We start from the raw sequence: 26,312 nt of genomic DNA on the forward strand, positions 1-26,312 counted from the left end.
TTTGACATATATACCTGTAAAATAACAGAGAATGAGCAAAAGCATTAGCATCATTGGTAGATTGCAAACAATCAAAGATAGACTGGACATAAGAAATTGATATTGTTGCGATGATACACAAATTGTTCGTGTTATGATGAATAGAACATATAGAGAGGTTCTATTTATATAAAAATGTGGGTTATAGGTGTAACATGACATTGTTGCATGCTAGACAAATGGCAACAAAGATATGTTAGAACAATGATGTCTAATTGTTAACCAATTGGCCAAAAGAATTATAGGAAGAATAATATAGGGGTGGACTTTGTTAGTAGCCGTCACGAGCAAATATGGTAGTATTAGAATTTTAAAACTTGTAGACCATAGTTTTAAGATACAACCAATCCTATCAGCAAAAACAATGATCAATTTGAATATGTGTTTGAAGACAAAGAAGGGTTTCTTGGATTAGAAGAAAACATAACTATAATGAACACTATAAATAGAGTATAAAATGAGAACTTGAATGGAATATATAATGCATACTTCATAAAAACGTGATTACTACAATGATCCATGGTATTAGGATGACAACATATTCCTAGAATTAAACAAAGCCAAATCACATAAAGGGATGAATCTACATTACAATGAAAGGCATCTCCATAAAGTACAATAACAAAAGAAGTGAGGCCACATCACATCAAAAGTCTCACAATCAAAGCAATTACTACAACTTAACAAACTAAACTATTAGTACAATGATAACACACATGCTCATGAAGAGCCTAAGGATCCAAAATGAGATAAAGAGTTTCGTTGTTAGCATCTGGCTGAGAACCAACTGTGACGACTGAACCAGCAGTTAACCTCCGTGCAGCGACCAACCTACTCCACTGTCCACCAACTCTGTAATGCTTACATGGGAATGTCACACATATCAAACTGCAAAACCAAGCATTTCCATAATCATCAACCAACTTGATGGAGGTACTTCCTTCATGGAAAGCATACTCCCCGAACCCATGATATGGCAACATCTGCAACATTTTTAGTATTCACTTGATCAGATTTAAAATAAGCAATGATCATAAAAAGCGGGAAATAGACTAATAGCAAACAATGTACCAAATAACCGTTGGACACGTCAAAATAAGTCAATGTCTTTTCAAATGAAACGTCAAAAAAATGCTCATCATGTGCATAAGAGAGGTCATGTAGATCCTCGGACAAATCATCAACGAATTGGGGAAGGACATCTATCTTATCGATCACCAATTTCAACGGTGGTTCAAATGTGGGGACTAAAACCGGATATTGAAGCCTATCATGTATGGTAATGCCGAAGTGACCAAATCCCGAATAAATTAGCACGACCCAAGCACCAGTTCGTATATTGTAAAAATTCTTCACGGAAGCCCAACCACGCGTGAAATACACGTCCTCATCGATCTTATCAACCAAAACCTCCATCTGATTATCCCTCGCATCAACCAAGGTGGCAACACGACACAACTCTTCTCCGAAATCTTCGGCAAACATCCTTGGAAGCTTAACAGCACCCTAACAAATCAACAATAGTTAGCCATTTTAAATGATATACAAACCAATAAAACACATTTTTGAATAAGTAGATGAGTATACTCACATAGTTAACATTGGACTCAAGGTAATAGGTGCGATACCTCACCCGCATATCATTCAAGAATTTTTCTTGGGGTGTTATGGGAAAAGGATCCAATGGAGCTACAAAAAGGAGAGTAATTAGTCTAAGTGTATACATGCATAATAATTACAAATCTAAACAATTAAAGGTATGTACCTCTCAAAGAGTGCAACGCAATTGTGGTTTCAAGCTCATTGTTTGCCATGTTTCAATTGATGTGAAGATATGTGATTAGTTTTTATGAGATAGTCACACGTACATCCTATATATAATGAGATAAGGGGATGTGGTATGTGTTAAGTATATCAAGTGATACCATTAATGCAAGATCATGATGTGAAATGATTAACTTATATTTCCTATGTGACATTGGATAAAAAACGATCATCCAATTTCCTTGTACAATTTTGCAAGCAATCTATGTAAGTCATCTAAGTATAGTGTAAACAATATATTCTATTTAACCTATAGGTGGCTTAAGACTTAACCAAAACATATCTTGTAAATAAACATACTACACATGGAATCAAGTTCATTTCAACCATTTCATCAATTAGGTGATAGATTTAATATGATATTAAATGGAATGTATTACACAAAGTTGAATGTGAGTTCAATGTTAAATGTAAGATTAAATTATCAAGTTATATATAACCAATAATCCTTTAATGAATAAGAGATTGTTTACTTAAGGAATTAAGTGTTTAACTTTAGCATGGACAACATTTGTGTGATATGAACACATCTTTAAAATTACCAATTCATATGTATATGAATCCAAACCAAATCCAACAAAATACGAATGAAGAGTGAAGGACACCAACCATAAAAGTATAATTGAATGATAGTGTTAATTAGAGAAAAAGGTAAAAGCTAGGATATGAGTAGCCTTGCAATCATCCATCATATGAGCTATTTAGACGTCATAAATATGGTTAGTTAAGCAAGTAAAGAAGTTTCCATGTTTCCAAAGCAGAGTTAATAATTGTAGAATGGAGCTATAGTTGGCATGAAAGCAATCTTCATAAAATTGGATTGGTCAAATAAAGTATAGGTTATGATGGTATTATAGCCTATATAAGCCTTGCATCTAAAGTCATAACTAAGGTTTTCATTGGGCAAAATGCAATTGAGAATAAGTTCAAATCCGCAAATGATGTGGATAGGCAATGTTGGGTAGTTATGGCATGGAAGTTGCATATAAGACCAAGACCTTGAACAAAATATAGTCTTGTTGAAGGATGCTAAAAGTATTGGCACTTGTTGTAAATCATCAACATGGTTGATAGTGTAAGGATTTGGAAAAAGTTATTGGTAGGTTAAGTTCCAAGATTGCTACATGCCTCGTTATATATTCTCGATTGAGATCATGATTTATAAATTTTATCATTCGGGTACAATGATCGATATCCTCATATATGAGGAATATCGCAATGTAGCTCAAAATATTTAAACTCTTAGACAATCTTGTAAATAACGGTATTTCAAACACTCGATATAATTGTATACTCGATATAATTGTGCCTAAATTATAATCGACTCACAAACTCGAGTCACAGTATTGTTACACAACTTGCTACACATCAACATTTGAAAAGATGAATTATAAATTTCATTCTTATGCTGAATGTGCGACGTCACATCAACATTAAAATATCGATAGAATTTTCGGCTAATTAGTCGTGAAATCACGGTATAGCATGTATAAAGTATTATATATAGTATCGTAAATGATGGAATTCGAGACACTAATAGACTCGTGATTAAATTAATATATTATTGAATGGAATCACACCGTCTTTACAACGAACGACGCCGAATGAACGAAGGTTCGCAATCAAAAAAAACTACGACTTTACAATGATCAATATGGTGAGATATTAAGAACATTGATACGTCACATCAACATTAAAATATCGATACAATTTTCGGCTAATTAGTCGTGAAATCACGGTATAGCATGTATAAAGTATTATATATAGTATCGTAAATGATGGAATTCCAGACACTAATAGACTCGTGATTAAATTAATCTATTATTGAATGAAATCACACCGTCTTTACAACGAACGACGTCAAATAAACGAAGGTTCGCAATAAAAAAAAAAAACTACAACTTTACAATGATCAATATGGTGAGATGTTAGGAACATTGATACGTAGTTCAAATAATGTATAAACGACATTATTATCGATTGAAAATGTGAACCACAAAACCGACATCGTATATAACGTACGACGCCAAAAAATGGAAAATAACATAGAATCTTGACTGAACCAATACCACTTAAATGGAAAGTGCTAGGTATTATTGTATGAAGGTAGCTTTGGATAAGAATTTTCACCATTATGGATGATTCACATCTTAATGTGAATCACACAAACACATACTAAATAATAAAAACGTCCTTCTAGTAATGTCAATGAGGCAAGAAGAATATTGGCAGCTCTTAGAACATAGTTAGTTGACGTTGGGAAAGAAGAGAGCCAACCAATAGAACAAAAGAAATGACAATCATTACATATTGTGATAGTTGACATTGGCAAGGAAGTAAATTGAGTAGCAACAAATTCCAAGAAAGATGCAAGGGCACATTGACTTTGGGATGGATACAAAATAGATTGATTGTAGGTTAGACAATGAGGATATGGATGGCATATGATTTCATACTTCCTAATCCTTCAATTTAATCTAATCATGATCATAATATACATTTAGACCATAATCCAAGCCAAATAGCAAGATAGGAAAAAGATGAAGAATAAAATAAACACCTATTCCCAATTCTACTGAATACTTGGAGGATAATTTATAGATTGTGTAGGCAAGAATTCTAGATTCTCACAAGAAATGATGGTGAGAGATTGTAATATCATAGGGAGAAACTGCAATGAGGATGCTTTTGTGTATGTAAGAGTTCTAGATTCTCGTGAGACATGATGGTGAAATTGCAATGAGGATGCTTTTGGATAAATCATGCAAGATACTTAGAAGATAGTTTGCAGATTGTATATGTAAGAGTTCTAGATTATCATAAGAAAGAATGGTGGTAGATTATAATGTTAGATGGAGAAATTGCAATGAGGATGGATTTTAGAGAAACACTGCAATACTTAGAGGACAGTTTGCAGGTTGTATAGGTAAGAATTCTAAATCCTCACAAGACATGATGATGATAAATTATAATGTTGCAGAGAGAAATTGTAATGAGGAGGGAATTTGAGGAAACAATGCAAGAGATAGTTAAATGTAAAATGCGCATGTTTATTTTATGAGCAGTCACTATTAAGATAGAGATCACATAACAGGACATTAATAAAGCATTTGAATACATTAAGAAGTAAATATGAAGCTACAACCATGGATTTTACTCAATGACAATAAACTGAATTATAAATTGAAAATCTCATAACCATACTAATAATTCGAATAGAATATAGTCTATTCATTACAAAATAGTACATTAAATTCAAGAATAAGCCACAAAATATTGCTGGGATACATATAGAGGCAAATAAGAGCCATCACTCAAAGGATAACTGAGTGTGGTTTCCTTCCTATCTGAGGATAAACACAGACATACATGACATAATTTCGTGCAGGCTCATTAACAGCAAAACGAATCCTATCACCCTGCATCAAGTGATGTTTTTTGCAAAATTCCATCCAATAGCCAGAAACTTTGCAAGCCAATTCACCGTCATCATCTACTGCAAACTGTAAACTACATGGATATCGACATCCGGTATGATCAACCAAAACTATATTCGAGAATGTAAAGGCGAATGCAAATTCGCCAAAACCATACCAGGGCAAAATCTGTGTCAAAAGCAATGAAATCAACCATTAGCATCAAATTTAAAGAATCAGATGATTAACAAAAACAATTATAAAATACACACCAAAATGCCAGAATCAACATCATATGATGTTAATTTCTTAAAATAAGAACGTGTAAATGATTTAGGTGGCACAACTGGATTAGAGGAAACTCCAGCAACGGTGGATAGCCCAATCTTAGAATGTATACCAACTGAAGCCAACATATGCTTAGAAGGAGGATCATGCAAAGGATAAGGAACCTCAATACCCCATCTGGATGTGAGACTTATTGCCAAAAGCCTGGGATTAGCATATCTAATTCTAAGCCAAGCTCCAAACCAAAGATTGTAAAAGTCCCTAAGAACCAGCCACCCCTGTTCAAAGAACATTTCATTACACTTTCTCAAAACTCTAACCTCGATCTCGTTGCCATTAGGATCCTGAAGGATAACATGTGTATCAATTAAATCACCAAACTCCCGAACAAAACATTGAGGTAGTCTTCCCAAGACCTGCAAACATTGTAACACCCCGATTTTTTCAAAGACCGAAAAGGGGCATTATTTATTTTATTTTTTTTGGTAAAACAAAACAGAGCGCGCATACATTTTTGTGACGAGCCGGCATTAATCATACAACAGGACTAATTATATATTAGTACAACCCAAGCATCGGCATAGTACTAATCATACATAGGAGTGCTTTCGAGAAGCAAAGTGTGTACCTGAATATTTACAATCCAAAAGACAACCGTCTAAACCAAAGTATAAATACTCAAAAACAGTTTATCCAAAAGAGTCAAAATACTACGCCTAACCAAAAGCACGATGTACAAGACACACCGGCACACAATCTAAATAGATCCGCCACGCCACTCGACCACTGAGGGCTCAAGAAGCCACCATCGTCCTCACGACCCACGGTCTCGGACAGGAATCCATCGTCTAGGTGGGGGTAACCCGTTCATATGTTTCAAAGTAAGGGTCACCACAAGTACAACATGTAACAGATACCAAATACGGAAAGCAAATAAACATTTAGCATTTCCCATCAACGAGCATAATATAAAATGCGCACATAGCCTACCAATGCAGACTCTACATGAGAGTGATCACCCTAACCGGGACTGTTTCACATGGTGGTCACCCTAACCGGGTCTATTCCACATGCATGAATTCCGGAATTTAACCTCTCCGCAGAGAGTCGTAGGTCCAACCCCTACTATACCTCATAGGGCGAATCAATAAAATCCCGAAGGATTAGAGTGGATCCATTCCCGATAATCACACCCCGTGGTCCATTCCCGATAACCACGTATTAGACTCAATAAAATCCCGCAGGATTAAGGTGGATCCATTCCCGATAATCACACCCCCGTAGTCCATTCCCGATAACTACGTACTATGAAATGCATGAGCATATGATTCCCCATATATGCTAATGCAACAAATACATACCTCTCAAGCATATGTAATCCAATCACATGTTAATACATATTATCTCAAACATATGTAAATAACGCATGTAATTTAAAACACGTTCTCGTCTCGAGAATACATAGAACAAACATGCCAAACACGCCAAGAAATCACAGAACCAAGCATACACATAGCTCATTACAATTATAAGACGGAAAATAAAGGTGCCCTTACCTCGGCAAGCTTTCCCTAACTTTTTCTCGTCAAATCTACGATACGCGCTACCTAAAAGTTAAGCAGCGTACAATCAATAAAATGTTCCTCGTTTATCCTATCGAAACGAAACTTGTCCTCAAAGCTCCAGAAGGGTTTAAGGTATTTTCTAAAGCTATCCCTCAGAGGTTTCAGGTTATTCTCATAGCGATTAAAAATTCACGACGTTTAAAGACGTTATTTTTTTGTTATACGAAATTCATTTTGTTTTCAAAACATTACCAAGAATCATTTGAAAACGAACAAGCCCGAACTAAAACTTTCCTCGACCGACTTATAATAAAATACTCTTGGTGCGTATGTAACTAAAACGTTTTCAATTGATTAACTCTTTTAAACACAATTTTCGACAAAATAGTTTTCAAACTAAATGACCATAACTAATTCAACTCTTGTCCACTCGAGACGAACCGTACGCCAAACTCTTCGTCTCGAAAAGACGGATCAAATGGTTAAGTTTTGAGGGAACTGAAACAATTTTAAATGGACGAAAATGCCCCTGCACAGTTCGTCCAGAATTGAGAAATCAAGGCATTCTCCCACAAATTTTCATTTTTAAAACCATGATAATATCCCATAATACCTAAAAAGCATTAACCCTAACATTCCAAAACATTTTAGGTCGAATCGCAATTTTTGACAATTTTCAAATTGATTTCCTTAGGGCAAAAGCAACTCATTTTCTTTTCTAACAAAACCAAAACCAATCAAACTTTTTAGACTATGATTACGTCACACTACTTGTCTTAGAACAATTTCGAAAAAAAAAATCGATTCTACCTACCCAAATTTGTTGCCTCGGCCAAAGAGGGAAAAACAAGGCCAACACCAAATTTTTCATTTCAAAACCCTAACAATTATCTATTAGTTTGCAAAGACATTTAATTGCTCAATCGACTACTTCGAGAATCGAAACGAAATTTCCTAACACAGTTCAATAATTTGCTCAAGAACACCAAATGAAATTTTTTTCTTATTTTTCAAAACAAAGTTCATAATCAATAATCCATTTTGTCACAAAGCTCTAAACTAGCTTCAAAAATCAAATCACCTAACCATTTCTCTTGATCATGTTCTTTTCAAAATTTTCTTAAAACCCTAACAATCAAATTTGTGAAACTTTTAAATCAACTATGAGAATCATGATGTTAGGCTTGAACAAGCTATACTACTACCAATCAAGACCTTTCTTGAAGTCACACTAATTTTTTTCATGGGACTTACTCAAGAACACAAAATTAACTTAATGAAAACCTAAGAACTTATGAGTTTTTCATGAGTAATATGAGGAAGGAGAAACTTGTTACCTCAAGGAAGAAGTTGATCTTGCAACTCCTAAGATCTTAGCACACCAAACAAACTTGAGAAGAAGAAGATGAAATTTTTTTTTTTGTGAAGTGAAGGAGGGTGGGAGAGGGTTCGGCCAAGGAAAAATGAGGGGAGGGAGTATATGTAATTTTTCATTCTTGCTCTTTGATTCAATGCATTCAACACATTCTAACTATTATGGTCTTGATCCATGCCACCCATTGGATCAAATAGTGTAAAGGTGATTTGTTAAACCCTAGCCATTGGATCTAAAAGTAGTAATGATTGCTTTTCAAGAAATATCTAGATATTTCTTGAGCTCTCAGCTCTCGCGCGCGGCGAGTCGTACCTCGTCAACGGTCTAACTTGCGGAAAATAGAAAACTTACGAGGTAATTGTTCGTCGTAAAACATTTCTAAAAAGTATCGCGAAACTTTATTCTCCGACTGAAATTTTTATCTTGAGCTCCTAAAAATATTCTGAGTCCAGATCCTAACTCGTACCGATATATAAAGTCTCTAGTTAAAGTTCGACGGAAAACAGAAACCGTAAATTTTCCAACAGCGGGTACCATTTTCTACTCGTTTTTCCAATAAATGGAGAAAGTCAAATTTCAAAATTCTGAAGACACAGAAACGTTCTCATAAATAAATAAAGACTAAGGAACAAAAGTTTGTGCATTTCCAGCACACGAGCACAAGACAGGCTCCATCTCAGCAAAAATGTTGTTATTACGACGATACTCGCGAAATAACTTAACCAAAAACCCTAAATCTCTTAGCCACTACTCACGTTTTTAACACAAACGGTACAATGGAATCACGGGTCTTACAAACATCGCAAAACATATAATCAGTTCAAACACAACACAACATAATTAGTAACTTGGCACACAAGAATCTGAAACACTAATTGGCTGCAGCTTAAAAAAACGAAACCTACACACAAGCAACAAAACAACAGCATACATACACATAAAAAACATCCATAGAAACCTCCAAATGCTGGCTAATGAGACTGGTCCCAAATATAACAGATACTGTACTAAACAAACCAAAAGATTGATATACCAAAAATTGACATACTCAATGCTAGCCACCATCATAATAAACATCTAATCAGTTCAAACACAACACAACATAATTAGTAACTTGGCACACAAGAATCTGAAACACTAATTGGCTGTAGCTTAAAAAAACGAAACCTACACACAAGCAACAAAACAACAGCATACATACACAGAAAAAACATCCACAGAAACTTCCAAATGCTGGCTAATGAAACTGGTCCCAAATATAACAGATAGTGTACTAAACAAACCAAAAGATTGATATACCAAAGATTGACATACTTAATGCTAGCCACCATCATAATATACATTTAACATATAACTCAAGCCAATGAGCAAGATAGGTGATAGAAGAAGCAGGAAACAAACACAAATTCCAACATCCATAGAAACTTCCAAATGCTGGCTAATGAAACTGGTCCCAAATATAATAGGTGATGTACTAAACAAACCAAAAGATTGATATACCAAAGATTGACATACTTAATGCTAGCCACCATCATAATATACATTTAACCCATAACTCAAGCCAAGGAGGAAGATAGGTGATAGAAGAAGCAGGATACAAACACAAATTCCAACTCCAAACACCTATGCCAAATGCTTAGAGGATAGTTTGCAGATAAAATGTTAACACAGAATATGAACACACGAGTCTAAATAATTGAGTTTCATGTAATAACAGACTCATTATCATGATATGAATCTAGTATAGATCTAACAATTGTAACTCAATTTGATAAACTTAAAACACATTCTAATCTATATATACACGAAAATAAATAAACGAAAATAAATAGAGCAAAGCCTTACATTATAAGGATCACACTCCATCTGGTAAGTGTTAATGCTGCTAACCATTTCACTCACACGTGCACCATGAGCTTCATCAACCTCTCGTGCAGTCCCAAGATCCAGAAATGATGCACAGTTGATAAATGAGTTATTGGTTATAGGCATGACTTGTGGAAGTGAATGTGTTTCAGACATAGAAGATAAGTGAATGAGGAGTGAACAGTGGATGAAATGGGATGAAAATGGAATAGTGAACTGAAAGGAAGAAAACGTGAATGGAGGAAGAGAATGTTGATTGTCTAATAGTTGATTGCATTTTAAATTGTGGCTAGTTGACCTTGTGAAACAAAATAACCAACCAATAGATAGAATGAAATAATAATCATTACATAGTGTGACAATTGACATTGGTAAGGAGGATAAATAAGTAGGATCAATTTCCAAGAACCATACATTGAGGCATTGACTTTGTGATGAAGGCAAGATGGGTGTATGCGATGACATTGAAGAACCTCATGCTCTTGATTGGCCGTGGATACATGTTGAAGGACCTCATGCTCTTGATTGGTCGTGGATACATAGTTGATATGATAGCCCAATATACATAAGACACAAATGACATGATGGATGGATGTTTGCACATCATGATACTAAGCATACATTGGATGCAAGTCTTTCAATATAGACACTTGGGACATGACAATTGGACAGAGATTGGCAGCATATGAGTGGGCGAGATTGGCAAAGCTTCATTGGACAATTTGCATCGTTGGTGCTCATCCATTGGTTAAACGAATTAGGGTTTAGTTAGGGTTTTGGGATGGAGACAAAATAGATTGATTGTAGGTTAGACAATGAGGATATGGATGGCATATGATTTCATACTTCCTAATCCTTCAATTTAATCTAATCATGATCATAATATACATTTAGACCATAATCCAAGCCAAATAGCAAGATAGGAAAAAGATGAAGAATAAAATAAACACCTATTCCCAATTCTACTGAATACTTGGAGGATAATTTATAGATTGTGTAGGCAAGAATTCTAGATTCTCACAATGAGGATGCTTTTGTGTATGTAAGAGTTCTAGATTCTCGTGAGACATGATGGTGAAATTGCAATGAGGATGCTTTTGGATAAATCATGCAAGATACTTAGAAGATAGTTTGCAGATTGTATATGTAAGAGTTCTAGATTATCATAAGAAAGAATGGTGGTAGATTATAATGTTAGATGGAGAAATTGCAATGAGGATGGATTTTAGAGAAACACTGCAATACTTAGAGGACAGTTTGCAGGTTGTATAGGTAAGAATTCTAAATCCTCACAAGACATGATGATGATAAATTATAATGTTGCAGAGAGAAATTGTAATGAGGAGGGAATTTGAGGAAACAATGCAAGAGATAGTTAAATGTAAAATGCGCATGTTTATTTTATGAGCAGTACTATTAAGATAGAGATCACAAAACAGGACATTAATAAAGCATTTGAAAACATTAAGAAGTAAATATGAAGCTACAACCATGGATTTTACTCAATGACAATAAACTGAATTATAAATTGAAAATCTCATAACCATACTAATAATTCGAATAGAATATAGTCTATTCATTACAAAATAGTACATTAAATTCAAGAATAAGCCACAAAATATTGCTGGGATACATATAGAGGCAAATAAGAGCCTATCTGAGGATAAACACAGACATACATGACATAATTTCGTGCAGGCTCATTAACAGCAAAACGAATCCTATCACCCTGCATCAAGTGATGTTTTTTGCAGAATTCCATCCAATAGCCAAAAACTTTGCAAGCCAATTCACCGTCATCATCTACTGCAAACTGTAAACTACATGGATATCGACATCCGGTATGATCAACCAAAACTATATTCGAGAATGTAAAGGCGAATGCAAATTCGCCAAAACCATACCAGGGCAAAATCTGTGTCAAAAGCAATGAAATCAACCATTAGCATCAAATTTAAAGAATCAGATGATTAACAAAAACAATTATAAAATACACACCAAAATGCCAGAATCAACATCATATGATGTTAATTTCTTAAAATAAGAACGTGTAAATGATTTAGGTGGCACAACTGGATTAGAGGAAACTCCAGCAACGGTTGATAGCCCAATCTTAGAATGTATACCAACTGAAGCCAACATATGCTTAGAAGGAGGATCATGCAAAGGATGAGGAACCTCAATACCCCATCTGGATGTGAGACTTATTGCCAAAAGCCTGGGATTAACATATCTAATTCTAAGCCAAGCTCCAAACCAAATATTGTAAAAGTCCCTAAGAACCAGCCACCCCTATTCAAAGAACATTTCATTACACTTTCTCAAAACTCTAACCTCGATCTCGTTGCCATTAGGATCCTGAAGGATAACATGTGTATCAATTAAATCACCAAAGTCCCGAACAAAACATTGAGGTAGTCTTCCCAAGACCTGCAAACATCACAAAACATATAATCAGTTCAAACACAACACAACATAATTAGTAACTTGGCACACAAGAATCTGAAACACTAATTGGCAGCAGCTTAAAAAAACGAAACCTACACACAAGCAACAAAACAACAGCATACATACACATAAAAAACATCCATAGAAACCTCCAAATGCTGGCTAATGAGACTGGTCCCAAATATAACAGATACTGTACTAAACAAACCAAAAGATTGATATACCAAAAATTGACATACTCAATGCTAGCCACCATTATAATAAACATCTAATCAGTTCAAACACAACACAACATAATTAGTAACTTGGCACACAATAATCTGAAACACTAATTGGCTGTAGCTTAAAAAAACGAAACCTACACACAAGCAACAAAACAACAGCATACATACACAGAAAAAACATCCACAGAAACTTCCAAATGCTGGCTAATGAAACTGGTCCCAAATATAACAGATAGTGTACTAAACAAACCAAAAGATTGATATACCAAAGATTGACATACTTACTGCTAGCCACCATCATAATATACATTTAACAAATAACTCAAGCCAATGAGCAAGATAGGTGATAGAAGAAGCAGGAAACAAACACAAATTCCAACATCCATAGAAACTTCCAAATGCTGGCTAATGAAACTGGTCCCAAATATAATAGGTGCTGTACTAAACAAACCAAAAGATTGATATACCAAAGATTGACATACTTAATGCTAGCCACCATCATAATATACATTTAACCCATAACTCAAGCCAAGGAGCAAGATAGGTGATAGAAGAAGCAGGAAACAAACACAAATTCCAACTTTAAACACCTATGCCAAATACTTAGAGGATAGTTTGCAGATAAAATGTTAACACAGAATATGAACACACGAGTCTAAATAATTGAGTTTCATGTAATAACAGACTCATTATCATGATATGAGTCTAGTATAGATCTAACAATTGTAACTCAATTTGATAAACTTAAAACACATTCTAATCTATAGATACACGAAAATAAATAAACGAAAATAAATAGAGAAAAGCCTTACATTATAAGGATCACACTCCATCTGGTAAGTGTTAATGCTGCTAACCATTTCACTCACACGTGAACCATGAGCTTCATCAACCTCTCGTGCAGTCCCAAGATCCAGAAATGATGCACAGTTGATAAATGAGTTATTGGTTATAGGCATGACTTGTGGAAGTGAATGTGTTTCAGACATAGAAGATAAGTGAATGAGGAGTGAATAGTGGATGAAATGGAATATTGAACTGAAAGGAAGAAAACGTGAATGGAGGAAGAGAATGTTGATTGTCTGATAGTTGATTGCATCTTAAATTGTGGCTAGTTGACCTTGTGAAACAAAATAACCAACCAATAGATAGAATGAAATAATAATCATTACATAGTGTGACAATTGACATTGGTAAGGAGGAAAAATAAGTAGGATCAATTTCCAAGAACCATACATTGAGGCATTGACTTTGTGATGAAGGCAAGATGGGTGTATGCGATGACATTGAAGAACCTCATGCTCTTGATTGGCCGTGGATACATGTTGAAGGACCTCATGCTCTTGATTGGCCGTGGATACATGTTGAAGGACCTCATGCTCTTGATTGGTCGTGGATACATAGTTGACATGATAGCCCAATATACATAAGACACAAATGACATGATGGATGGATGTTTGCACATCATGATACTAAGCATACATTGGATGCAAGTCTTTCAATATAGACACTTGGGACATGACAATTGGACAGAGATTGGCAGCATATGAGTGGGCGAGATTGGCAAAGCTTCATTGGACAATTTGCATCGTTGGTGCTCATCCATTGGTTAAACGAATTAGGGTTTAGTTAGGGTTTTGGGATGGAGACAAAATAGATTGATTGTAGGTTAGACAATGAGGATATGGATGGCATATGATTTCATACTTCCTAATCCTTCAATTTAATCTAATCATGATCATAATATACATTTAGACCATACTCCAAGCCAAATAGCAAGATAGGAAAAAGATGAAGAATAAAATACTAATTGGCTGCAGCTTAAAAAAACGAAACCTACACACAAGCAACAAAACAACAGCATACATACACATAAAAAACATCCATAGAAACCTCCAAATGCTGGCTAATGAGACTGGTCCCAAATATAACAGATACTGTACTAAACAAACCAAAAGATTGATATACCAAAAATTGACATACTCAATGCTAGCCACCATCATAATAAACATCTAATCAGTTCAAACACAACACAACATAATTAGTATAAAACAATGCAATGATATTTTACTAAAACCCTAACAGTCTTTCTCTTTTCTATTTTGTGTATCTCTGATTCTAACATGGTATCAGAGTCGGGTTAAGGACTGCAATGTGGGCATTTGACCCAGGACCACGCTAGGCGTGAGGGTGGGTGTTGAATATGTTGTTGTGTTGTTGGAGTTTGTTTGAAGTCCCACATTGCTTAGGTTCCCGGGCGGTTAAGTGTATAAATATGTGAGGGCAACCTCACCCGTTGAGCTAATTTTTGGGGATGAGTTCCAAGCATATTTAACATGGTATCGAGAGCTTCTTTCGATCCTCCTTAGATTATATGTTGTTATTCCGCTGCCGAGTTCCCAAAAATTTGGGAATATTGTGTGTTTGATTGGTAGTGTTGGGTATTTTGAATTATTTTGTTGGATCCTTCTCGTGTTGTTTTGAAAGAATCGGCTGGAAAATAGTGTTGTGGTTTCTTTGATTTTGCAACCATCAGCATAAGTATGTTGTGGCAATTTGTGTTTCAAGATGATAGCTTTTTATGGTTGATTGTGTCTCCTCTTTGTGTGCTATAGTGAAATTGGTGAAGGTGTGAAAACACAAGAAGGTGGGGTTGAATTGTGTTTTAGATAAGTTAAAACTTTTTCAAAGTTCTTAACTAAGATAGCAGCGGATAAATCAACAACAATAAACAAGATCAGAGAGAGAGAAAATCACACAACAGATTTATACTGGTTCCTCTCACAAAACGAGAGTAGTCCAGTCTCCTTGCACTTCCAAGGGATTTCACTATAATCACACAAGATTACAATTACTCAAGCACACAGCAAGAGACTTCACCACAATGCTCAAGCACACAGCAAGAGACTTCTCAAACTTAAGAAAGTAAATAAAGTTCGTTGATTGTAATACAAAACTCTTAAAAGAACCTTTAAAATAAAATACAATGAGTACACAAAGACTTCAAGGTATTTTGACTATGAAATTATGGTATCGCTAGAATGATGTTATCAAAGATGTCCAAACACCAGCTTTATGAATATTGTTGAATGGGTTGTTGGCACATCTTACATAACATCTAAATAAATAAATAAACTGACAGAAAGTAAATTACACAAGTAATTGTTAACCCAGTTCAGCCAACTGCCTACTCTGGGGGATACTAATCCAGGAAGGAAATCCACTAATAGTTCTAGTTACTAAGACCTCCAGCAAACCCTATGATTTACGCCTTACACTAAGACCTCCTGCAAACCCCTGGCTTACGTCTTATAACCTCGACACTACTCATGCAACTTCTGCCTAGGAACTCCTAGACATGAGATCCCATCTCACTTCAACTCACACAACACAACCTGTGTTGTTTATACAATGTTGAGAATAATGTGGCAACAACTTACCAAGACACTACTTCACTTTTGCTTAAAAGCTTCAAGTGAATCACACACGGTAAACTCCGTACTTCAAAGCTTATGAGTAACCTTACAATAATAAACTCAGTTCTTAACTCGTGTTATAGAATCCACAATTAACAAAATACAAAGAAAGACTCAACAAAGACTCAATATGTGTTTCTAATACTTTTCAATAAGATACTTAGTCTTGAACTTGGTATTCATATATATATTGAACTAGCACGCTCCTCTTGCTTCATAACTGATAGGACGCTCCTTGAGAGCCATAAAGGATGATCTGATTCATTTTTAATCTTCATCAAGGATATATCAAAACTTTCCATAAGTGTTTAAAGGACATTAAAAGATAAGATAAGTCATACAGCTATTCTATTAAGTCTGACTTATCCTTAAAACACCTGATCAGATCAAATCTTCAATAAGCGTGCTCTTAAGTGGATTTCCATATATAGCAGATGCTCTCATTAAATGCCCGAGATTTCCTTTAGAAAATGGGATGTTGTAACATGTTTTCCAACATCTTGTTAGCATATTTGTTTTAGCAAAATTAAGCCAATTCAAATATCCAACAATCTCCCCCTTTGGCAATTTTTGGCTAAAACAATTTCAGGCCATTTAATTACCTTTGAGAGATATAAAAAGCACAATCCTTCAAATCACCATGATCACACAAAAGAAGGGTGTTAAAGCATCTTTTAAACAAAATTTCACATAGGTGAAAAATATAAGTATCAGAGGCGGTAGCAGCGGAGTCATCATCAAATAGCCTCGAGCAAAATAAATCATGTGTTAGCAAAAATGTTTTAACATGTTTATCTTATCGTGGTATCAGAGCAAAAGATCAATCACAACATATGTCATATGTCATCAAAGATGTTGTGACATATGGGAGCACATCTTCTAGCACATGTTCGTCCAATCAGGGCAACATCCATTCAGCAGCAAACTCCCCCTGAATTCATCAGCTTGTGCATCATCTCAGGGAAAAAAATTTACTCCCCCTGAATACTTGCTTACTGCAACTTAAACATGTCAGAACAAGAGACACAACAACATTGTAGCAGAAACAAGCAAACCAAAGTACTACTCCCCCTTTTTAGCCACAAAATGTGCCAAAAATAGGAAAGTATAGTATCCAAAGTGCAAAATTTAAACAAAGTTACAGACCATGCACTCAGAAGGTGCTAAAATCCAGGGCTCAAAACCCACAAACCAGATAACAAAGTATAGCAAAATATTAAAAGAAATTACATAATCATTCATCATCACTGTTATCAGAGTCATCATCCTCATCTGTAGCAGTATCATATCCTTCATCCTCATCAGCATTATGTTGTTCACCTGCAGCAGCCACATTTGCACTAACTTTGACAGGTACCTCATCAGCTTACAGTCCTTCAATCATCTTCAGGAACATTTTCTTTCCTCAAGCTCAGCCTGCTGTTTAATAAATCTCCTGACATTGAACCTTTAACCCAGCAATGATCTCCTTTTTGGTCATAGTACCAGCTCCATCAGCAGATGTCCCAACATTATCAGCAACATTATGATCTCCAAAAAGCTTGTGATGAAAAGTGAAACCAGATTCCCTCTTCTTAGGAGTATCAGTCACAACCTTGATGTCTGGATATTGAGCCAAGATGATTCCACATAACAGAGATGGAAATGCTATAGGCATCTTCACAACAGTGGATCTGATATGCTTAATGGTTTGATCAAAAATAAAGGAACCATAATCATAGTCAATCTTGGTTCCTACAGCATATATAAACCTACCCAGATTGGTTGCAACATTGGTTGCATGCTTAGTTGGTACCCAATTAGTTGACCTTATCCTATTGAGGATGGCATACTTTACATTCAGCTTACTAGTGGGTATCAGCTTTTTCTTGGGCCACACTTTTACTTTACCAGCAGTTATTACAGAACTTACAACATCATTTGCAACTTCTAATTCAGGTTTAGGTTCTACAGACCTTCCTAGGTAATTGTTGATTACAACAGGAGAAAAATTGATACATTTACCTCTGACAAAAACTTTGTGGTAGTCCTTGCTTAATGGGTTATCACATTCTTCAGGAATGTTCACAAGAAACTCTTTTACCAGCAGCTCATAGCAGGGACTGAAGTCACAGACTGTCTTCAGTAGACCAGCTTCCTTGATGTAGTCCAAGATGTCTTGACATTTCAGAGCATCTTTGTTTAATTCTCTCTCCACAGCTAGTCTCCTCTGGTAGATGTAATCCCATCTCAGTGCAAAGGCAGCACGATGGAAGGAAATGTTGTCACAGAGAGCTTCTTCAATACCTTGAGGAACTTTCTTTGCAGTAGCCTTTGTTTTAGGGGTGGGAGATGAGATGTTAACAACATCCTCAGCAGCATCATAATATGAAGGCTTAACTACACATTTGGTCCCTTACGTTTATTTTAGGTTTCAATTTGGTCCCTTACGTTTAAAAAGTATCAATTTGGTCCCTTACGTTTATTTTAGGTTTCAAGTTAGTCCTTTCCGTCAATTTTGTCACATGTGGCAGTCAATTTGCATATGTGGACTGACACGTGGCACTTGGACACAGTGACACGTGTACTGTTCAAACGTTGAAAGTGACAAAACTAACGGAAAGGACTAACTTGAAACCTAAAATAAACGTAAGGGACCAAATTGATACTTTTTAAACGTAAGGGACCAAATTGAAACCTAAAATAAACGTAAGGGACCAAATATGTAGTTAAGCCTAATCTGAGTCACTAGAAGACTCCTTCTTCCTCTTTAGGGTCTCCTTCTTCTTGCTGGTAGGAGAAAATACTTTACTCCATCCTTTGACTGAACCAACACCTTTTGTTTTCACTCTTGGTGCAGGAGTCTTGCTTGCAGTGGGCACAGCCTTGCCTGTACAGCTCCTCAGCCTTTTAGTTATACCACCAGTTGATCTATCAGCAGGTTTGGTGGTTTCATAAGTGTCAACATCAACAACAGTTTTTGCTTTCTCCTTCTCAGCTTCCACAGCCTTCTTAGCTTCCTTCTCCTTTTCATCTGTGGGCATAGACTGGTTGCTATCTTCAGACTGAGTATCCTCTTCATCATCAGAGGTACCCTCTTAAGCAGTTCCAGTTTCTTCATCAGAAGACTCAGATGTTGTGACAGTTGTCTCAACATCTTTTTCAGCAGCAGCTTCCTTCATAGTTTCAACCTCTTCATGCTCATTCAAGGATGTCTCAACATCTGGCATGACAACCTCTTCAGTAACAACATGGGTTGATTTTTCAGTCACCATCTCAGCAATTGTTGGTGATTTATCAGCAATTTCAGTTTCAACCTCTGTAGGGGTGTCTTCCATTTCAGTTTCAACTGGTTTAGAATTAAGATCCTTTTTTTTAGCATCAGATCCCAAATTCACCTGACTAGGGTTATCAGCGGTTGGAATAATTGTTTCAACAACTTCAGACACAGGTTTAGGATTCTGAGGTTCTCCTTCGTTAGTTTCAGATGTTTTCTCAGATGTGTTAACATTGGATTCAAAAACCAAATCAGACATAGAAAGAGGGATCCTAGACTTATAATCCCTTCTTTTCTTCTTAGAACTTCCTTTTCCAGATTTATCAATAGAAGGAGAGATATCGTCACTTACTTTTGGAGTTTTCTTCTTTTCAACTGATTTTCCCTTCACTTTCTTCTCAGCAACACTTGATTGAACTTTGGATTTGGTAGCACAAACAGTTGTAACAGGTACAGCATCCTTGATGATTTGAGACGATTCAATCTTTGCCTTTGATCGTGTGGATCGAGCAGACTTATTAGTGGTTTGAGAAGATTCAGACATGTTGGAATGGTGATTTCTGAGATTCGAGGGGATAAACAAATGGAGTTTGAATGAAGAAGTAGAGGAATAGAGTTCTCGAGCAGAGCTAAATTTTTGGAAGAAAAAGAATTGATTGCGTGTGATGACACATTTAAGGGAAGTTTGTAATGATTTCCTTAAATTAGCGTGCATTAATGGATGGGAGAGAAAACAGTTTCTTTTTGCACGCCATAACTGCAGTAACTGCTATGCTTCTTCATGCAGGAAAATTCCTAATTTGCCCCTTAAAAATTCAAACTGATTAGCATCAAGCGCCTTTGTAAAAATATCAGCTAGCTGTTCACTTGTAACAATATGCTTAAGTTCCACGCAATTTTCTTCTAAAAGGTCTCTGATGAAATGATGCCTGATGTCTATATGTTTGGTTCTTGAGTGTTGAACTGGATTCTTTGATATGTTGATTGCACTCAAGTTGTCACAATATAATGTCATGACATCTTGGTCGACATTATATTCTTTCAGCATTTGTTTCATCCACATTAGCTGGGAACAACTGCTACCTGCAGCTATGTATTCAGCCTCTGCAGTAGATAGAGACACACAATTCTGCTTCTTGCTGAACCATGAGATTAAATTGTCACCCAAAAAGAACCATCCTCCAGAGGTGCTCTTTCTATCATCAGCACTTCCAGCCCAATCAGCATCACAATACCCTACTAAGGTAGAGTTCTTTGTCTGGGAGTACAGAATCCCATAATCAATGGTGCCATTAATATACTTCAGAATTCTTTTGACTTGTACAAGGTGGCTCATCTTTGGTTTGGCCTGATATCTTGCAAACACACCAACAGCAAAGGTGATGTCGGGTCTACTTGCTGTAAGATACAAGAGACTACCAATCATACTCCTGTATAGGCTTTGATCAACATCAATGCCTTTCTCATCTTTGGTTAGCTTTAAATGAGTAGCAGCTGGAGTTCTTTTGTGTGCTGCAGTGTCCATTCCAAACTTCTTGACCATATTCTTTGCATACTTGCTTTGAGAAACAAATATGGTGTATTCCATCTGTTTGACTTGCAGATCAAGGAAATATATTAACTCACCTACCAAACTCATTTCAAACTCTGACTGCATTTGTTGGACAAAATGTTGCACCATCTTTTCAGACATTCCTCCAAATACTATGTCATCAACATAAATTTGGGCAATCATCAGCTTTTCTTCTTGTTCTTTAACAAACAAAGTTTTGTCATGGCCTCATTTCCTGTAGCCTTGACTAACAAGAAAATTTGTCAGCCTCTCATACCAAGCCCTTGGAGCCTGTTTCAGCCCATAAAGAGCCTTTTTTAGCTTGTACACATGATCAAGATTGGCAGGATCTACAAATCCTTTTGGTTGCTCCACATAAACTTCTTCATGTAAGTACCCATTAAGAAAGACACTCTTGACATCCATTTGGTATAGCTTAAATTTAAAGATGCATGCTATACCAAGAAGTAGCCTAATAGATTCCAATCTTGCTACTGGAGCGAATGTTTCATCAAAGTCAAGTCCTTCCACCTGAGTATACCCTTGAGCCACTAGACTTGCCTTGTTCCTTGTAACCACACCATTTTCATCTGATTTGTTCTTGAACACCCATTGTAACATCCCGGATTTTTATCCAAGATATTTGTTAAAAATCTTATTTAGTTAGAAAATGTGCCGCTAAATTATTTTTTTTTAAATAAAATGGTTACAAAGATAATTGAAGTGAAGTTCAGAGAAATATAAACATAATTAAAAATGAATTATTGTTTGAAAATTCCAGCGGAAGAAAATACAACAGTGAATTATTTATTACATAAAAATCCTCAAATTTACAAAACCCATTTTTTCCCGTACATACGTGCTTCAAGCATCACATTTAGTCAAAACTTTCTCCTTGAGTACCTAAAATGTTGGTTGTAAGGGTCAGTTTCCTTATCCACATTGAATCATACTCACCATAAGAAAAATGTCATTAAACAATAATAAAACTCTTCACCAATCAAAAGATTTTCAAAAAAAATATAATTAATTTATTGTTCAAAATTTTTGGTCAAATGATTCGCAATACCACTGATCAAATTGTAAAATAAATATATTCGAATAGTGCAAATAAAAGAATTCATTCCAATGGGAAAATCTGTCACAAGAACTGTAATAATAATAATTGTCGTTAAGGCCTTCCACTAAGCCACTCAGCCACTAAGCCACAAAGTTAATAGTGCTACAAAGGCGATTGAGTATTTGTCATTAAGGCCTTCCACTAAGCCACGAAGCCACTAAGCCACGAAGATAATAATGCCACAAAGGCTATAATAAAACCATGAGAAAATATTATTTTTAAACACGCACATCAAACAAAAACTGCAAGAACTAGTCTTCCATATATCTCTATAAAAATAAAACCTCACGGCCAGTAACTAAAAATAATTAGAAACACTGATCTCCATATACTTTTATATATATACGTATCCCCTGCTTTTTACTAAACACAAGTTTATTAAATAAAATTCCCAACAAAGCTTTATACGGATTGGAGCAGCCTCACAATACATGCACATATAACATGATCAAATCAGTATACACAATAAATTGTTTCACAAAACAAGAGATATCAATTGACAATTTTGGCAGAATACATATTAATTAAATTAAGAACAAATATTCAAGTAAATAATAGCTAAATTTCTTTTTACTAGTTTCTTTTAATTAGTTTTCTCTTAATAGACAAAGATTCTACTATCATTCCATAACATAATCCCTATGTAGCATGAATGTATGGGGAAAAAGCCCTTACCTCAAGCGTTTTCTTCCAATGATACTAACTCATGATATCCTACGGTCAACCGAACGATGGAGTGCTTATTGCTTCTTTGAGACTAGAGGTTATACTACAAATTGATGTTGGTACCGAGAGTTGATTTCTTGAAGGACTTGGAGGATATTTTTAGATGAAGAAGATTTATCAACTTTCCTAAGATGGGGATGACCGTGTTTTGCAGCTGATATCGAGAGGAACAAAAGGTGTAAATATATATCGAGAGTTTGACTTTCTTTTGAAATTAAGAATTGAATTGTCATAACAATAGACTTAATTGATTCAAGACAAGGAAATCAAGTGTCATTATTGGCTATAAATGGTGAGTTGTCATGGGAGAAAAGGAAGGTATTCATTACCATGTTACTGACATTTTATGAAATTAAAACGTGTTTCATTTTAGCAAATAAGAGGGAGATTAATAGGATAATTCTGTGGAAATATCGTATGCTTATTCATGGCTTGGTAATTTGAAATTTAGAGAAATAACATGAAAGGATCAATAGGCCTCAATTGGAAATGAACTTCCACCGGAGACAAAGACATTCTTCATATGTAAAATAAATAAATAAAATAATAATTTGAAAAAGTGCATATATAAAATATTGGGGCGTTACATTATTAACCCCTTAAAAAAAAAGTTTCGTCCTCGAAACTAGAAAAATAGAAATATTAGCTTAAAAATTCTCTCATTAAATAAAGTCATAGTATAAAACAACTTGTTGTAAAAGAAGAAGATAAAGTATCTTGATTCATAAATAAAATGGTTATTAAAATAAATTTTTCGGGTCTTACACTCATTTTGTGCCAATGACATTAACACAATTAGGTCTAGGAACAAGATCTCACACATCACTTCTTCTGAATTGAGTTAGTTCCTCTTGCATGGCTTCTATCCAAAACTCATCTGTAAGAGCTTCTTTTACATTCTTAGGCTCAATTTTGGAGACAAAACATGAATTTGTAACAGCCTCATTTGACCTTCTTGTAGCAATTCCCTAGTTAGGATTTCCAATGATGAGATCCTTGGGATGGTTCTTCTGTATTCTTATTGAAGGAACTTTGCTAACAGGACCAAGCGTAGGAACATTTGATTCATCATCTGAATCTGATTCTTCCTCTGCTACAGCTTCATCGGATGTTGGTAAAGTTGTCGCAACATCTTCTTCATTGTCTGATGTTCTTGCAGGTGTTAAATCATCTATCACAACATTGATAGATTCTACAATTACCTTGGTTCTCAGTTTGTAAACTCTATAGGCCCTGCTGTTTGTTGAGTATCCAAGAAACAACCCTTCTTCACTTTTAGGATCCATGTTTCTTCTGTGTTCTCTGTCAGATAGAATGTAACATTTACTTCCAAATACATGAAAGTGTTTGACAGTTGGTTTTTTGCCTTTCCACGGTTCATATAGTGTAGTGGAGGTTCCAGTTCTGAGAGTGACACGATTGTGAATGTAACAGGCAGTATGCATAGCTTCAGCCCAGAATTGATATGGAAGATGTTTTGCATGCAACATTACTCTGGCTGACTCTTGAATTGTCCTGTTCTTCCTTTCAACCACACCATTTTGTTGGGGTGTGATTGGAGCTGAGAATTCATGCTTGATTCCTTCAGAGATACAAAATTCAAGGAAGCTTGCATTTTCAAACTCTTTACCATGATCACTCTGTATTCTCACAATAACAGAGTTCTTTTCTCTTTGAAGTTGAAGGCAAAGTTCTTTGAATGCATCAAAACTTTCAGATTTGTCTTTTAGAAATTCAAACCATGTGAACCTTGAAAAGTCATCTACCATGACAAATGCGTACCTTTTTCCTCCAAGGCTCTCCACTTGCATTGGCCCCATAAGGTCTATGTGCAACAATTCTAACACCCTTGTTGTGGTAAGATGTTGCAACTTTGGATGCGACATCTTTGTCTGCTTCCCTATTTGACATTCTCCACATATACTTCATTCCTCAATTTTGAGCTTAGGAAGACCTCTGATTGCCTCTTTAGCTATTGCCCTTTTCATGCCTTTGAGGTGCAGGTGGCCAAGTTTTTGGTCCCACAAATTTACCTCATCTTCTTTGCTAATTAAGCATGTGGACAGATTGTCTTCTTCTTTAGGAATCCAAAGATAACAATTATCTCTTGACCTTACTCCTTTCATCAACAGCTCTCCTAGATCGTTTGTGACTAGACATTCATTTTTTGTGAAGTTAACCTTCATGCCTTGATCACAAAGTTGACTTATGCTGATTAGATTTGCTTTGAGACCTTCTACAAGCAACACATTATCTAGCTTTGGTAAACCATTGTTTGTAAGCTTACCAATTCCCTTAATCTCTGCTTTGGCTCCATCTCCAAAGGTCACAAAACTGGTAGCATATGACTTCAGATTCACAAGATAATCTTCAACTCCTGTCATATGTCTAGAACAGCCACTATCAAAATACCAGGTTTCTCTTGAGGAAGCTCTCAAGGATGTATGAGCTATTAGACATGTGATCTTCTTCTTTTCTCTCCATTCCTTTCTTGTTGTAACATTAGAGAAGGCAGGAGTATAGAATTCTTGATGAACTCTTCTTGGATATCCGTGCAGCCTATAGCAGAAAGGCCTAATATGTCCTTTCCTTCCACAATGATGACATGTCCAGTTATAGAACCTGGGCATAGGATAATCCATAGGATGTTGCGACAATCCTCCTGACACAAACGTACTGCTGATAGGAGTATGTATGGTGGCATTGTTGAACTTCTTCTGTTGTTTTACCCTTTCATGTTCAAAACCAATGGGCTTTGGTTTCCCATAGTTTTGTCTCTGTATCATTTCTTCAAAGGCGTCAGTTCCTTTGGTCATCATTTTAGCTACTTTCTTGATATGATCCAAGTCAGTATTTAACTTGGTCACTTCTTCACCTTGTTCAGCAATTTTACCTAGAAGACTTGATTTCTCCATTAGCAATTGATGGATTTGACTACTCTGATCTTCAACCTTAATGTTGAGTTTATCAATGTTTGTGAGTAAGTCATTTCTTTCAGCTTGCAGTTTGCCATTGATTTTCTTTTGTTTCTCCAATGCTTTGCAAACCTCTATGCTTCTACTCTGGAGATCTTTGTAAGTAGCAGCTTGTTCTTCATAAGTTACCTCATCATCACATGATTCTGAGTCAGATACACA

The 26,312-nt window shown here is 35.6% G+C and overlaps 2 protein-coding genes across 2 annotated transcripts; both read right to left on the reverse strand.

Moving 5' to 3' along the window:
- Positions 1-770: 770 nt before the first annotated feature.
- On the reverse strand, positions 771-1,853 carry LOC123886139. The gene is made up of 4 exons (XM_045935478.1): positions 1,805-1,853; positions 1,631-1,728; positions 1,111-1,545; positions 771-1,022 (listed from the first exon to the last, which is right to left on the reverse strand). Exons 1-4 carry the CDS (start codon positions 1,851-1,853, stop codon positions 771-773), a joined length of 834 nt encoding a protein of 277 aa, XP_045791434.1.
- A 3,324-nt stretch (positions 1,854-5,177) lies between these two features.
- LOC123886140 lies at positions 5,178-10,529 on the reverse strand. Its single transcript, XM_045935479.1, has 3 exons — positions 10,353-10,529; positions 5,552-5,983; positions 5,178-5,468 (listed from the first exon to the last, which is right to left on the reverse strand). The coding sequence occupies exons 1-3, from the start codon at positions 10,527-10,529 to the stop codon at positions 5,178-5,180; spliced, it is 900 nt and encodes a 299-aa protein (XP_045791435.1).
- Between the last annotated feature and the right edge of the window lie 15,783 nt (positions 10,530-26,312).

This window comes from Trifolium pratense, linkage group LG5 (assembly GCF_020283565.1).
Source record: "Trifolium pratense cultivar HEN17-A07 linkage group LG5, ARS_RC_1.1, whole genome shotgun sequence".
Taxonomy (NCBI): Eukaryota; Viridiplantae; Streptophyta; class Magnoliopsida; order Fabales; family Fabaceae; genus Trifolium; species Trifolium pratense.

What these genes read in the sequence shown, in the direction of transcription:
- LOC123886139 (XM_045935478.1), bottom strand. Translation starts at nt 1,853, where the DNA reads ATGGCAAACAATGAGCTTGAAACCACAATTGCGTTGCACTCTTTGAGA. An exon ending in TGCGTTGCACTCTTTGAGAG is followed by an intron (nt 1,729 to 1,804) that starts GTACATACCTTT and finishes TCCTTTTTGTAG; the next exon opens with CTCCATTGGATCCTTTTCCC. An exon ending in TTGAGTCCAATGTTAACTAT is followed by an intron (nt 1,546 to 1,630) that starts GTGAGTATACTC and finishes TTGATTTGTTAG; the next exon opens with GGTGCTGTTAAGCTTCCAAG.
- LOC123886140 (XM_045935479.1), bottom strand. Translation starts at nt 10,529, where the DNA reads ATGTCTGAAACACATTCACTTCCACAAGTCATGCCTATAACCAATAAC. An exon ending in TGGAGTGTGATCCTTATAAT is followed by an intron (nt 5,984 to 10,352) that starts GTAAGGCTTTGC and finishes CAATGTTTGCAG; the next exon opens with GTCTTGGGAAGACTACCTCA. An exon ending in ATGTTGATTCTGGCATTTTG is followed by an intron (nt 5,469 to 5,551) that starts GTGTGTATTTTA and finishes CTTTTGACACAG; the next exon opens with ATTTTGCCCTGGTATGGTTT.